The 14,812-nt window shown below is 40.7% G+C and overlaps 1 protein-coding gene across 1 annotated transcript; it reads left to right on the forward strand.

The window, feature by feature from the left end:
• The first annotated feature begins 313 nt into the window (after positions 1–313).
• On the forward strand, positions 314–14,568 carry LOC129848605 (guanine nucleotide-binding protein G(t) subunit alpha-2-like). Its single transcript, XM_055915749.1, has 9 exons — positions 314–634; positions 9,000–9,042; positions 11,373–11,514; positions 11,735–11,892; positions 12,014–12,142; positions 12,316–12,445; positions 12,938–13,091; positions 13,306–13,512; positions 13,760–14,568. The coding sequence occupies exons 1-8, from the start codon at positions 517–519 to the stop codon at positions 13,494–13,496; spliced, it is 1,065 nt and encodes a 354-aa protein (XP_055771724.1). The 5' UTR covers positions 314–516; the 3' UTR covers positions 13,497–13,512; positions 13,760–14,568.
• Positions 14,569–14,812: the final 244 nt, after the last annotated feature.

A 14,812-nucleotide genomic window follows, 5' to 3' on the forward strand; every position in this document is an offset into this window, starting at 1 on the left:
TTTTTCATAGTCATACTTGACAGAAGCTGGGCGAGCTAAATTGTGCAAGAGGAAGTCAACTTGGAACATCCATATGTTCTCTATTTCTAATCCACCCATCTCTTTCTAAATCCAATGGAGTTTGCCATTTTTAACCTTCACTTTTGCCCTCTGCTTCATCCTAATTGGATCTAACGGTTCCCATGGGAACGCCAGAAAAAGCCCTACCCAATCCCAACCTGACGGCAAGATGTCAGGTTTAGCGTAGGGGAATTAGGGAGGGCTAACACCAGAGAGTACAGCTTCCCTTAGTCCCCAAGCAGTGATTGTCTGACTGTGTGTCAGTATACATCTCCGGTGTCCTCTTCCTCCAGTCACCAACCACGGACTGAGGCCAGGATCCCCTGTTCCCAGCCCCCACCTCTGCCTCGCTCTGTCCCTGTCTCCCAGTGCACCCCTCAGACGCCGGGAGCGGCCGGCCGCATTTCCGTACCACACAGGATCTTGGCTTGAAAGAGTGATAAAAAAAAGTAAAAAATGGGAGCCGGAGGAAGTGTCGAAGACAAGGCATTAGCCGCAAAGTCCAAGGAGCTGGAAAAGCAGCTGGCGGAGGATGCGGACAAAGAAGCCAAGACAGTCAAGCTTCTGCTGCTTGGTAAGGAGCTGTTGTGCTTGTGGGGCTTCTTCTGAAAGTGCAGAAAAGTAGAATGGGACCCTCAACTGGCTTATGGTCTGTTAGCATATAAACCTGAACAGTGTCTGATGCAAACGCTTAGGATGAGCATAATCTTCTTAAAAAAACGGGGAAAAAGATATTGGGTGGAGATGAGAAAGTATGCAACTACAGTATGTGCCCTGCTCTTGGAGAAATAGTCACACCGATTTTTTTTTTGTCAAAGTTGGGGGGCATTGTATTGGAAATTTCACAGCAATAAAAGTTACAAATACTTTAAGTTTACATCATGTAAACATTTGAGGTTTTGCGATGAGGCAGCCATACCAACCTGTATGAGCTTAAGCATCATCCATAGCAAACCTTTATGAGCATTAGCATAATATAAGATTTACATTGGTTACACTAATGACAAAAGTTGTGAATATTCACTGGTGAAGTTGACATAGTTGTTGTGAATTCTTTAATACTTTGATGTGGTCACTTGATTGATGGAGCTCTTTTCTCAAGTCATTCTGGAACATTTTCAGTAGCTAAATAGAGGCTTTTGTGGAAACACCTCTGAAATTATCAGAATTTGGATAAATGTAATATGCTTTTCCATTTGTGTAACACTTCCAGACTTGTGGAAACTTGCCAATGCTGAAATGGTACATTCAAAAACGGGCTTAACCTATTAACCTAGGACTATTCAATCAGGACTCTAGTGTTGATCCTGATATTGTATCTAAGTCTCAGGTATATATGAAAAGAGCTTAACAGTAAAAGTTATTAAAGTAGTTCATAATCTGTTATATACTGTATTGGTGTTCTGTCTTTGCACATTTACTATATTTGCACATTCCACGTGACCCATGTCACTATAACACAGTCTGGATGCAAACAGATAAACATGTCAAGCTGAAAGTAGCTTACATTAAATCAGATAAGCCCAAGAGTGACTGCTGCTGTTACGTTACCTCAAGACTGAGATGAGAAATCGTAGGGCTTGTGAGGTCAGAGGTATAAAAAAAACACCATAGTAAAAGGCAATACCATTTCTATTGACTGAAACAACAAGTTCTCTCATACTGACATTATCTGTATGACAGTCGTTACTGGGTGTATGGGATAATTTAATGTTTCTCAGCAGCAATAAAGTTAATAGCTGAGTTATTTCCCCTGAAATGCTAGTGTTGATTCATAACTAGGCTACTAGAAGGAAAGTTGTAAGTCTATTTCTATATTACGGACATCAAAATACATTTTGATTCTGAGAAAGGTCTGGAAAGTGTAAAATGTGGAGCACTACCTAGCAGGGAATCAGATTAGTGTTAATGTTTGGTTCTGAAAGGATTGGAAGAGCCCTATGTTGTCTTCATAGGTTATGAAACCAGGCTTATATATTTATATAGTTCTGTATAAGTGGCCAAGGTTATGAATGTTGACATATCAGATGCATTTTTTTCAATACAGTATGTAAAACAATGAGCCGTAGATACGTGTCATGAGCCCTGGTTATAAATAGCTTTGTGAGAGTTCATGGGCAGGATTTAGTAAGCTTTTCTCATAGGATCATGGTAACCCAATTATGCTTTCTTTCCTGCCACTTAGACTCCCTGTAATCATTTCTCTAGCACTGGGTTACAACATGGCCCCACCTTGCAAAATGCATCATCAAAAGCTAATTAGTAACGTCACATCTACAAAATAGCTTCCAATACTCTACTCAGCAAACTGGATGCAGTTTATCACAGTGCCATCCGTTTTGTTACTAAAGCACCTTATACGACCCACCACTGCGACCTGTATGCCCTAGTCGGCTGGCCCTCGCTACATGTTCGTCGTCAGACCCACTGGCTCCAGGTCATCTACAAGGCTATGCTAGGTAAAGTGCCGCCTTATCTCAGTTCACTGGTCACGATGGCTACACCCACCCGTAGCACGCGCTCAAGCAGGTGTATCTCACTGATCATCCCTAAAGCCAAAACCTCATTTGGCCGCCTTTCCTTCCAGTTCTCTGCTGCCTGCGACTGGAACGAATTGCAAAAATCTCTGAAGTTGGAGACTTTTATCTCCCTCAACAACTTTAAACATCTGCTATCTGAGCAGCTAACCGATCGCTGCAGCTGTACATAGTCCATCGGTATATAGCCCACCCAATTTACCTACCTCACCCCCATACTGCTTTTATTTATTTACTTTTCTGCTCTTTTGCACACCAGTATCTCTACTTGCACATGATCATCTGATGATTTATCACTCCAGTGTTAATCTGCTAAATTGTAATTATTCGATTTATTGCCTACCTCCTCATGCCTTTTGCACACATTGTATATAGATTCTCTTTTTTTCTACCATGTTATTGACTTGTTTATTGTTTACTCCATGTGTAACTCTGTGTTGTTGTCTGTTCACACTGCTATGCTTTATCTTGGCCAGGTCGCAGTTGCAAATGAGAACTTGTTCTCAACTAGCCTACCTGGTTAAATAAAGGTGAAAAAAAAAAAGAAGAAAAAAAAAAAAAACAGAGACAAAAAGTAAGGGCCAAGCTAATTGACAAGGGCCAAATAGATCAATACTGTAATTCTGAGGAGCCAAATACAACAAGTACCAAGCCACTAAAAGGTTGCAGACTATAGAGTCAACAGAGGACTACCAGAGAAACTCAGTTGGGTCAACCATCAGAGTAACCAGAGCAAGCAGCAACAAAAGCTCATTAGGATAAATTACAGGAGCCAATTACTATCTGGGCCATAGATCATGCATTTACAATAATGGAGCCAGAACATCCACCTGAGTTTACAACAGATCAAAGATGCAGATGTTACATCCTGTACACCATAACCCCTGTCTACACCCCTCACTAACAGTAATTAGGGGCCATGGTCCACATTTTAAACTAAACCAATGAGATACAGTGGCAGCTGAAGCAATTGGTCAAATATTGACAAATTGCAAAAGTGAAGTCCTGTGAAATGGCTGACCCACAATACAGTTGGCAGTACTGCAACCATAACATTGTGAGTTGAGGCTCTGTAGACGTAAAATAGCAATTTAATGCCATCAATCCTCATGTCTCCTGTTGCTCCTGCAGAACACAACACAGATGCAACACAGCCAACTCTCTGGCAGAACTATGGATTAACAATTACTAAACACAAAGTTGTTCTGTATTTTGAATGACATGTATGTGAAACATCTCTATTACTTTTGTCTTATTCAACTACATTTGCTGTCAGAGCTTAGTGTATGGTGTGTATCTTGGGTGCAAGAACAGTGACTACTCAACTCTTGCTTAAAAAGAAAGCAATTGAACATTGCCTTGGCAGAAGGACATTTTCTGTAGCTCCATGGGTGAGCCACTTTATCTGATACACGGTGCCATCTTCTGGTTCTAAGCTGAAGTTGAGAGATGCTTCAGGTATCAATGACACTATTTACACTATTATTAGGCCAACAGTTTATTTCTGTCAGCCCATTATAGTCTTTTCTTTCATCGGGAGGTAGGGATTCAAGAGTTAGGTATGAGTTTAAACTAGGTCTCTGTTTATCTAAAGCAGTTTTAAAACGAAATTGGTGGTGAAGTTTTTTACAGGATGAAAATATATTTGGCTTTTTGGGAAACATGGAACCTTAAGAGAACATCAAAACAACTGTGATATCAGAGAGGCAATTGCTTACAGCCATTTGGCACAAATAAAGCATGGATTAGTGGAGACGTGTTGCAGAGACAGCCCACTAAGCACGGACCGACACTACGTCTTTTGGACATCTTGTTTTGGTCCTGTCCGCGGCGGTCTTTTACTTGCGTGGTCCGGACAGCCTTGATTTCAACGTCGGACTGGACCGAATCTTAACCAAGTTTCACAAGTTTGGACAACACAGTACATTACAGTACAATACATAACATCTAAGCATAGTGTACAGTACAATATAGCACAGCAGAGCACAGTACATTACAGAACAGAAAATAAAAGTACAGTACAGTAGAGCACAGTAGAGTGAAGTACAGTAAAGTTCAGTACAGAACAGCAAGGTACAGTATAATGCACTCTACTCTAATGTACTCTACTGAATTAAACTGTACTGCACTGTGCCCTATTCTACCGTACTCTACTGAATAAAACTACTGTCCTGTACGCTACTGTACTGAACTATGCTGTACTGGGTTGTTCAAACTTTTGAAACATGACCTAAACATCTATCTGTTCAGATTTCACATTTGTATTTGTTTGGGTGCAGAGTTTATTAGGATAATACCCAGCAAGGTCAGCAAGTGTTTGTTTTTACATTTACATTTTGGTCATTCAGCAGACGCTCTTATGCAGAGTGCATTCAACCAAGGTAGATAAACAACAACATATCACAATCATAGCGACAACAAAAAAGATCTGTAACTGTTGCTGAGAATGTTATTGTAGTTGAAGTGGTCTGTTGGATAATTCTGTAGGTTGGACTACTTTGAACTAGCCTGGCTGACTTGACCCATGTCACTCACAGCGCAGGAAGAGTTGTGACACACATTAACTTTTGGTAATGCAATATTTGTTCAGAAAATCTGTGACGGGTTTAATTAGTTCTCGCAAGTGTTTTTTTGTTGAAAATCCAACTGTTGTAATAGAAGGGGGTGGAGCTCAGGGGCTGTGTGTGACTGAGCAAGTGGGTGTTTGTGAGAAAGACAAAGGAGAGCCAATCAGTAAAAGCACAGACACCTTTCATTATCGACACATTGTGCTGACAACATCAAAAGAGCCATTCAAGACTCTGAAGTCAGGAGGACTTTGAGAGTAAGGTCTTAGCCAGACTAACTTTGAGCATCGTCGTTGCCAGTTTTAAAGCTTTTGATTTTCAGTTGGCTCCTCTTTCCTTTATGGATTTAAAAAAAGTTATTGTGATATAATGCTCACTTCATTGTGCAGTGGAAATTTGTCCATAGAATCAATGACCAAAAAATACGTAATTTCACATCGGTAAATTATGTATTTTCAACTTTCATTCAGAACCAAACATGAACCTGATTTCAACATCCAGAAAATATGTATTTTCAAAGTCCGGAAAATACAGTACCAGTCAATGATTTGGACACATCTACTCATTCAAGGGCTATACATTTATTTTTTACTATTTCCTACATTGTAAATAATAGTGAAGACATCAAAACTATGAAATAACACATACAGAATCATGTAGTAACCAAAAAAAGTGTTAAACAAATCCAAATATATTTTAGATTTTAGATTCTTCAAAGTAGCCACCCTTTGCCTTGATGACAGCTTTGCACACTATTGGCATTCTCTCAACCAGCTTCATGAGGAATGCTTTCCAACAGTCTTGAAGGAGTTCCCACATATGCTGAGCACTTGTTCCTTCACTTTGCGGTCCAACTTATACCAAACCATCTCAATTGGGTTGAGGTTGGGTGATTGTGGAGGCCAGGTCATCTGATGCAGCACTCCATCACTCTCCTTCTTGGTCAAATAGTCCTTACACAGCCTGGAGGAATGTGTTGGGTCATTTTCCTGTTGAAAAATAAATGATAGTCCCAGTAAGTGTAAACCAGATGGCATGGCGTATCGCAGCAGAATGCTGTGGTAGCCATGGTGGTTAAGTGTGCTTTGAATTCTAAATAAATCACAGACAGTGTCAAAATAAAAGCACCTCCACACCATCACACCTCCTCCTCAATGCTTCACGGTGGAAACCACACATGCGGAGATCATCCGTTCACCTACTCTGCGTCTCACAAAGACATGGCGGTTGGAACCAAAAATCTCAAATTTGAACTCATCAGACCAAAAGGACAGATTTCCACCGGTTTAATGTCCATTGTCCTTTAGTAGTGGTTTCATTCCAGCAATTCGACCATGAAGGCCTGATTCACACAGTCTCCTCTGAACAGTTCATGTTGAGATGTGTCTGTTACTTGAACTCTGTGAAAAATTAATTTGGTCTGCAATTTCTGAGGCTGGTAACTCTAATGAACTTATCCTCTGCAGCAGAGGTAACTCTGGGTCTTCCTTTCCTGTGGTGGTCCTCATGAGATCCAGTTTCATCATAGCACTTTATGGTTTTTGCGACTGCACTTGAAGAAACTTTTTGTTTCTGACATTTTCCGTATTGACTGAACTTCAAGTTTTAAAGTAATGCAGGTCTGTCGTTACTCTTTGATTCTTTGAGCTGTTCTTGCCATAATATGGACTTGGTCTTTTACCAAATAGGGCTATATTCTGTATACCACCCCTACATTGGCACAACACAACTGATTGGCTCAAATGCAATAAGAAAGAAAGAAATTCCACAAATGAAATTTCAACAAGGCACACCTGTTAATTGAAATGCATTCCAAGTGACTACCTCATGAAGCTGGTTGAGAGAATGCCAAGAGTGTGCAAAGCTGTCATCAAGGCAAAGGGTGGCTTCCATATTCCATATGTGTTAATTCATAGTTTTGATGTCTTCACTATTATTCTACAATGTAGAAAATAGTACAAATAAAGAAAAACCCTGGAATGAGTAGGTGTGTCCAAACTTTTCAACTTTCATTCAGAACCGAAAATTAACCACCATTTCAACATCTGGGAAAACATATTTTCACCTTTTATTTAAAGGATGGGCAACCAGCTGTTTTATTGTCACATACATTGGATAGGTGCAGTAAAATGCGTTGTTTTACAGGGTCAGCCATAGTAGTACGGCACCCCTGGAGCCTTGCTCAAAGGCACATAGACAGATTTTTCACCTCTCGTATTAAACCTTTCTGTTACTGTCCCAACTCTCTAACCACTAGGCTACCTGCCGCCCTAGTAGTAGAATACAGGTGCAATTTCGAAATTTGGTTGTGCATCAGAGTTTTCCTATTGTTTTGTCAGTCACTGACAGTCACTCAGTTAGCTAAACCTTTTAGTCTAGCCGGCTATCTAGTTAGTCTAGCCGGCTATCTAAACGTAGTAATCATGGTCGAATTACCGACCGGTGGGGCCTCATTGATTTTGTTAGTCACTTTCACTCAGATATAATATAAAAAACTGGAAAAATGTCTCTCCACCGTATGGCAACGTGTATAATTGCAAAAGAAATGCTGTAAAACTGCAAAAATACATCTCCGCCCCATGGCAAAATGTGTAGAATTGCAGGAAATTAACTCAATTTTGTCTCTACACTGTCAAGAGGGGGTCCACTAAAATGTTTTGCTCACAAGGTGGAGAGGTCAACAAAATTCCACTTAGTGCCCCCAAAAGGCTATAGGGCTGGCTCTGACTGCATGTGTGGGTATGAATGCGGGTACACAGACCCGCGAGCCACTGCGGCTCCTCATGATGAGTTTTCCTGGAGGCCCCCACCCCCATCAAAGTTGCCTATCCTTTGTTCAGAACTTAAAATGTACCAAACTTCAACGCCTGGAAAATACGTCTTTTCAACATAATTTTGCCTACTGGGAGTCTTCTGGTTAATACCTTAAACCTTTACCTACACATGAGTAAGAGAAGAAGCAGCAACAGAGTGTAGAGGTAAACCAACCATCCTGCAGAAATTAAACAGTTGTGATAACTGACATGAGGTCAAGAAGACAGAGCAGTGACGTCTTTGCTTATCGGACAATCCTCTGAGAGGCTTTTCAACCCCAGGCCTTCTTACCCAAGGCCTCTCAAATCCCTCCATTTAGCCCTGAGCTAATAAGGTCACTGGCCTCTGCTAAACCATTGGGACAGATGTCAATCACATTAGCCATAAACCCTTTCATACGCCCAATTCAAAATAGTCAGGAATCTTAGATGGCCCCCTTGAGGTGGCGTGTGGAACAACAAATCAGCTCGTGGTGACAATCTTGTTTGATATAAACCCAGAGTGAAATTAGCTTACTGGTATTATAACATTAAAATTCACTGCTCATCTAAGTCTGCCCTATGGCCCAGAACTTGTTTACTCTATTCCTATTCCCCCCCACTAAGTGTGTTGTTACAGTTCATGCAGAGAAATGGGCCAAGCTGTTAGTGTAGTGTGTAATGGGAAATATCCTATAGGATATGCAATGGTACAAATGCAACAACAACATGCAAAAACAAAGCTAAACACAAAACAGAAGATCATGATAGAACGGATGTGAAAGAACTGTAACTGTCACTTTTGCAACACCACTGAATGCTTGTCATGTCGTGTGTCTAAAAGCACTGGATCTGTGGCAGTGGAGGGGATGGGCAACTGCTGAGGTTCCTCTTTCACTATGTGCCATCATTATACATCTCTTTGCTCATGCTATGTTTCGGCCCTTGGGTTCCCTTTAACCAACTACAGGGTGAATGATGATGATGTGTTTGTACATGGGAAAGCCCTTGTAACATATCTACTTCTTAATTTGTTTTACCAGGTGCTGGTGAGTCTGGGAAGAGCACAATTGTTAAGCAGATGAAGTGAGTATAACAAAACAAACGCATTACATCTCTCATTCCTCCTCACTCACATGCAGGCAACCTTGTCCAAATACTGTAACATCACTCTAAAAGGTGTAAACTGGGTGTTCAACAAGATGGACTAAGTTAATAGCTCATAATCACAACAGAATTAACCATAATAGAATAGATTGTGGTGGCTACAATTGACATGTACCCTTACAGAACAAAACACTTGCTGCAACATGATAAGTACCAGTTCTTGCCACTAGTGATTGTTGGTATGTATTTATTTGGACAGTGAAGATTAACATTTAATTTGGCTCTATACTCCAGCATTTTGAATATATGAGGCGACAGTATAGGATTTCACCTTTTATTTTAGGGTATTTTCATACCTGTTTAGAAATGAATGCACTTTATGTATCGAGTCCCCACATTTGAAGGTGTCATAAGTACACTATATATACACAAACGTATGTGGACACCCCTTCAAATGACTGAATTTGACTATTTCAGCCACACCTGTTGCTGACAGGTGTATAAAATCAAGCACACAGTCATGCAATCTCCATAGAAAACATTGGAAGTAGAATGGCCTTACTGAAGAGCTCAGTTACTTTCAACACGGCACCGTCATAGGATGCCACCTTTCCAACAAGTCAGTTCGTAAAATGTATGCCCTGCTAGAGCTGCCACGGTCAACTGTAAGTGCTGTTATTGTGAAGTGGAAACGTCTAGGGAAGTGGAAGTGAAGTGAAGTGGTGAAGTGGTAGGCCACAGAAGCTCACGGAAGCTCACAGAACGGGACCGCAGAGTGCTGAAGCGTGTAAAAATCATCTGCAACACTCACTACAGAGTTCCAAACTGCCTCTCGACACAACGTTAGCACAAGAACTGTTCGTCGGGAGCTTAATGAAATGGGTTTCCATGGCCGAGCAGGCGGATACAAGCCAAAGATCACAATGTGCAATGCTAAGCGTCGGCTGGAGAGGTGTAAAACTCACCGCCATTGGACTCTGGAGCAGTGGAAACGCGTTCTCTGGAGTGATGAATCCCGTGTCACCATCTTGCAGTCCGACAAACAGATCTTGGTTTGGCAGATGCCAGGAGACCGCTACCTGCCTGAATGCATAGCGCCAACTGTAAAGTTAGGTGGAGGAGGAATAATGGTCTGAGGCTGTTTTTCATGGTTTGGGGTAGGCCTCTTAGACTTTCAGCATGACAATGCCCCTGTGCACAAAGTGAGGTCCATACAGAAATAGTTTGTCAAGATCAGTGTGGAAAAACTTGACTGGCCTGCACAGAGCCCTGACCTCAACCTCATTGAACACCTTTGAGATGAATTGGAACAACGACTGCAAGCCAGGCCTAATCCCCCCATATCAGTGCCTGACCTCACTAATACTTGTGGCTGAAAGGAAGTAAGTCCCCGCAGAAATGTTCCAACGTCTAGTAGAAAAACCTTCCCAGAAGAGTGGAGGCTGTTATTGCAGCAAAGGGGTGGGGACCAACTCCATATTAATGCCCATGATTTTGGAATGAGATGTTTGACCAGCTTTGGTCATGTAGTGTATTTGGACAAATTCACTTATAGTGTATTGCATTTAGTCAAAAGCTTAGCATTTGGTCCCATATTCCTAGCATGCAATGACTACATTAAGCTTGTGACTACAAACGTGCATTTGCAGTTTGTTTTGGCTGTGTGTCAGAGTTACAGATGCACAAAGATCATGCCCCCAAAACATACCTCTCGCCATTACCAATAACAGGGGAGGTTCATATTTTTGGTGGGGTATAATATTTATGCTTCTTTTTCACTCATCATTATTCACTCATCATTCATGATTGTGCGTAATCATGGTAGCATCTACATTAATGTAGAAATGTTTAGAAACATATTATATTCTTATTTACAATAAAAGTGACTCCAAAATAACACAATACATTTACCATTCATTGCTTTTGGGCACAACAATCCAAAACACAACCAAAACAAACTGCAAATGTATCCAACAAGTTTGTAAAGTCACAAGTTTCATGTAGTCAATATAAGTGAATTTGTCCAAATACCATTAAATGGGAGGGCTAGATACATAACATGCTTTCATTTCTATACTGTAAACCAGATGTATGAAACATACATATATTTAAATACTCTCAATTAAAAAGTGACATTCTGTACTGTCACCTCATATAAAACATTTGATATCAAATCCAAAATGCTGGAGTAGAGCCAAATGAAAGGTTATCTTCACTGTCCGAATAAATAGGTAGGGGAGTGCATAATGTCAGTTGTATTTGAAACTGTAATTACAACCCAACTGTTTTCTTCCTCTTATGTTGGGTAGAATTCTCCATCAAGGTGGTTATACCAAAGAAGAACAGTTGGAGTTCAGGGCGATCATCTATGGTAACATCCTGCAGTCTGCTCTGGCCATCATCAGAGGCATGGAGATGCTGTCCATTGACTTTGGATCACCAAAAGGATCTGTGAGTCCCACTCTGCATCTTTAACCCCTTCTGATCCTCCAAACAGACAATGACACACACTGATAGACATTGACACACCAGCAGAAGTTTCGGTAATTGCACGTTATTCAAATATAAAGAACAACAATACATTGTTAGCTTAGCTAATTAGCTACTTTAGAATGGAAGGAAATTGAAGTTTCATTAGCGGTAAAACTCACCATTTGACTTCATGGTGCAGGAAGACGGGCAGAAGCTGTCCAACCTGTCAGACTCCATTGAAGAGGGCTCCATGCCCCCTGAGCTGGCTGATGTCATCAAGAGGCTGTGGAGTGACAGTGGTGTCCAGGCCTCCTTCGAGAGAGCAGCCGAGTATCAGCTCAATGACTCTGCTGGCTAGTGAGTGTCACAGCAACTGTTATAGTCTGTTATGACATTCATATCTTTGCTGGTACGTGTGAGAGTGATTATGTGGGTCTGGGGGTGTGGATGTATGCTAAACTGAAATCTCGCTAAACAGCTACCTTGGAGAATTGGACAGAATCACAAAGTCTGATTACCTGCCCAATGAGCAGGACGTGCTGCGTTCTCGAGTCAAGACAACCGGTATCATCGAGGAGCAGTTCTCCTGCAAAGAGCTGCATTTCAGGTGAGGGAATGTTTGCCAAGCATGGGAGACCACAAGCGGCCAATAGTGGATCTCCCATACATCCTTGTAGCGTGTTAATTCCCGTTGATCTTGGGTTTGATTTTGCACAATCGTCGGTTAGGTCTGTACAGTCAGATGTTAACATCTCACTTCTTTAACCTCTCTTCTGACAGGATGTTTGATGTGGGCGGCCAGCGGTCGGAGAGAAAGAAGTGGATCCATTGTTTCGAGGGTGTAACCTGCATCATCTTCTGCGGAGCCCTCAGTGCTTATGACATGGTGCTCGTAGAGGACGATGAAGTGGTGAGTTTGGTTCTACAGTTAACCTCTGAAAGGTCCATTAGTTTGTAACAGTTGTGGCCCTTTATGTAGAAATGTTGTACTTTTGTACTGTTTACTTCCAGTTCTCTTTTTTATGCTGTGATCCGTTTGGTAAGATTGAAAGAGCATCATGATTTCGGATTCTAACTGAAGAGTATTTTCTACAGTCTGACTTTGAAGTAAACAATGGATTATTCAGTCACAAGGTTACAGAACTCTACTATCCCATCACATGTTAAAGTCCCTAAGGACATAGCTCAGATGACTAAACAATATGAGTGCTTCACAGTACCACCACCCCAGTTCAAGCACAGAAGACATGTATAGTTGTGTTTGTGTGATAGTCAAAGGCCCAAAATAGGAAGTAAGATCATATCTTGGTTTAGAGTAGTTATTATACTAATCCAGCCTGAGGGAGTATTGTAAAACAGAGATTGTTGGCACTTAACCTAACTTTTGTCCTCTTCTCCACAGAACCGTATGCATGAGTCTCTCCACTTGTTCAACAGTATCTGCAACCACAGGTTCTTCGCCACCACCTCTATTGTGCTCTTCCTCAACAAGAAGGATCTTTTTGAAGAGAAGATCAAAAAGGTCCACCTCAGCATCTGCTTCCCAGACTACGATGGTAAGAGTAACCACAAGTAAAAACAGCATAGTACGTATTAGTACTATTACATAGTATTTCCCACGAGCAGGAATGATGGAAATGTTCTGTCTCTTCTTCTGCAATATGACGTAGCGGCAAGATACTAAACAGAATAGGTACTGTCAATTTCATCACCTACAATTTTAAACAAATGAGAACCACTTCATAAGCTGCCCGGTTTCTCTACCACTAGGCCCCAACACATATGATGATGCCAGTGACTACATCAAGAAGCAGTTTGAGGAGCTGAACATGAAGAAGGGTGTCAAAGAAATCTATTCCCACTTGACCTGCGCAACGGATACAAAGAACGTTGAGATTGTGTTTGGAGCCGTGACAGACATCATTATCAAAGAGAACCTAAAATCTTGCGGTCTGTTCTAAGCAGATACACAAAGAGGTACAGTAGTTATTGCGTTGGTTCTTGAATTCCAAATCGACGCCTAGCCTGTACATAGACACTTCTACTAGATTTGGACAAATCAGATAGACTTTTCTCAGACTAGGTGAAATTTTCACCATGATGGATACACCCATCCAATCTTTTCAGATTTAAAGTGCCTCAAGGGTAGGTTAAATTTGGAATTCAGCATCTTATTCTTTTATGGTATTTTTTGCCTAAAAAAATGTAACTTTCTTCCTCACAGATTGTATTTTTTCCCCTCATCCCTTCACTTGGATTCATGTTGAAGTTGAGCAGTAGGAACAGAAGGCACAACAGAAGGCTTTGTAATGTCATAAGACTCTTCAATTCTACACTATCCCTTCCCTTCATTCCTAACTCCCAACACCCTAAATTATGTGTAATGAAGGCAAATTTAAAAAAAACAGCCCCTAACTTACTCCAAAGGAAGAGAACACACATGTCCAACAAATCGAACAAAGATGGCAACATGTTCCTCGCGGAGACAATGTGGATGATGATGTAGATGGAAATGTGGATAAGAGGTCAGAAGAACAACCGAATGAACACGTTTGATATAGATACTTTATTAGATATTCTGGGTTATTTCTGGCTCTTAAAGGGTTTGTGTTGAGGAAAGTGTATAACGCTGCTAATGGAATCCATTTGATAAACTTATGAAAGGATACATTTTGAAGTGATCCATCTTACTCAACATGGTCAGAGTGAAGTCCTTTCCAGTAACATTGTTCTTGCCCAACGATTTATAATGTTTATATCTAGTTCTGTTTGGATATGCTTACTGTTTCGCACCAGATGTAACACAGTAAAAAGTTATTACGCTAATTTCAATCAGCGAGTTCAAATAGCTGGAATTTAAGAAAAAAGCACCATCAAAACAAGTTAGCAATGTATTTTGTAAATAGGGGACCTTAAACATTAATACGTTATCAAAATGTTCAACATCAGTGACATGTTTAGTGATGTGCGTGTATATTCCATTTTGACTACTGACAAATGAACCTGTAACTGACCGGTCTTGTGAAAGACAAACATTCAAAATAAAAATGTATACATAGCAACTGCCATTTCTGCATGTCATCATTATTTGTATTTTTTTTTATGAAGATATGTGATCTTTAGGTCATACAAAGTTGATTTACTGTTTAAAAGGAATACATTTTTTGAAAAGTGAGGTGAGCGAGAAAATAGAAATATGAACATGTAAAATAAAATTTCAACCCCTTGTAAAAACACGAAACGACCTTAATACAACATCTTACCAAGACATTTTTGC

The sequence above is a fragment of the Salvelinus fontinalis genome, chromosome 3, assembly GCF_029448725.1.
Source record: "Salvelinus fontinalis isolate EN_2023a chromosome 3, ASM2944872v1, whole genome shotgun sequence".
Lineage (NCBI taxonomy): Eukaryota > Metazoa > Chordata > Actinopteri > Salmoniformes > Salmonidae > Salvelinus > Salvelinus fontinalis.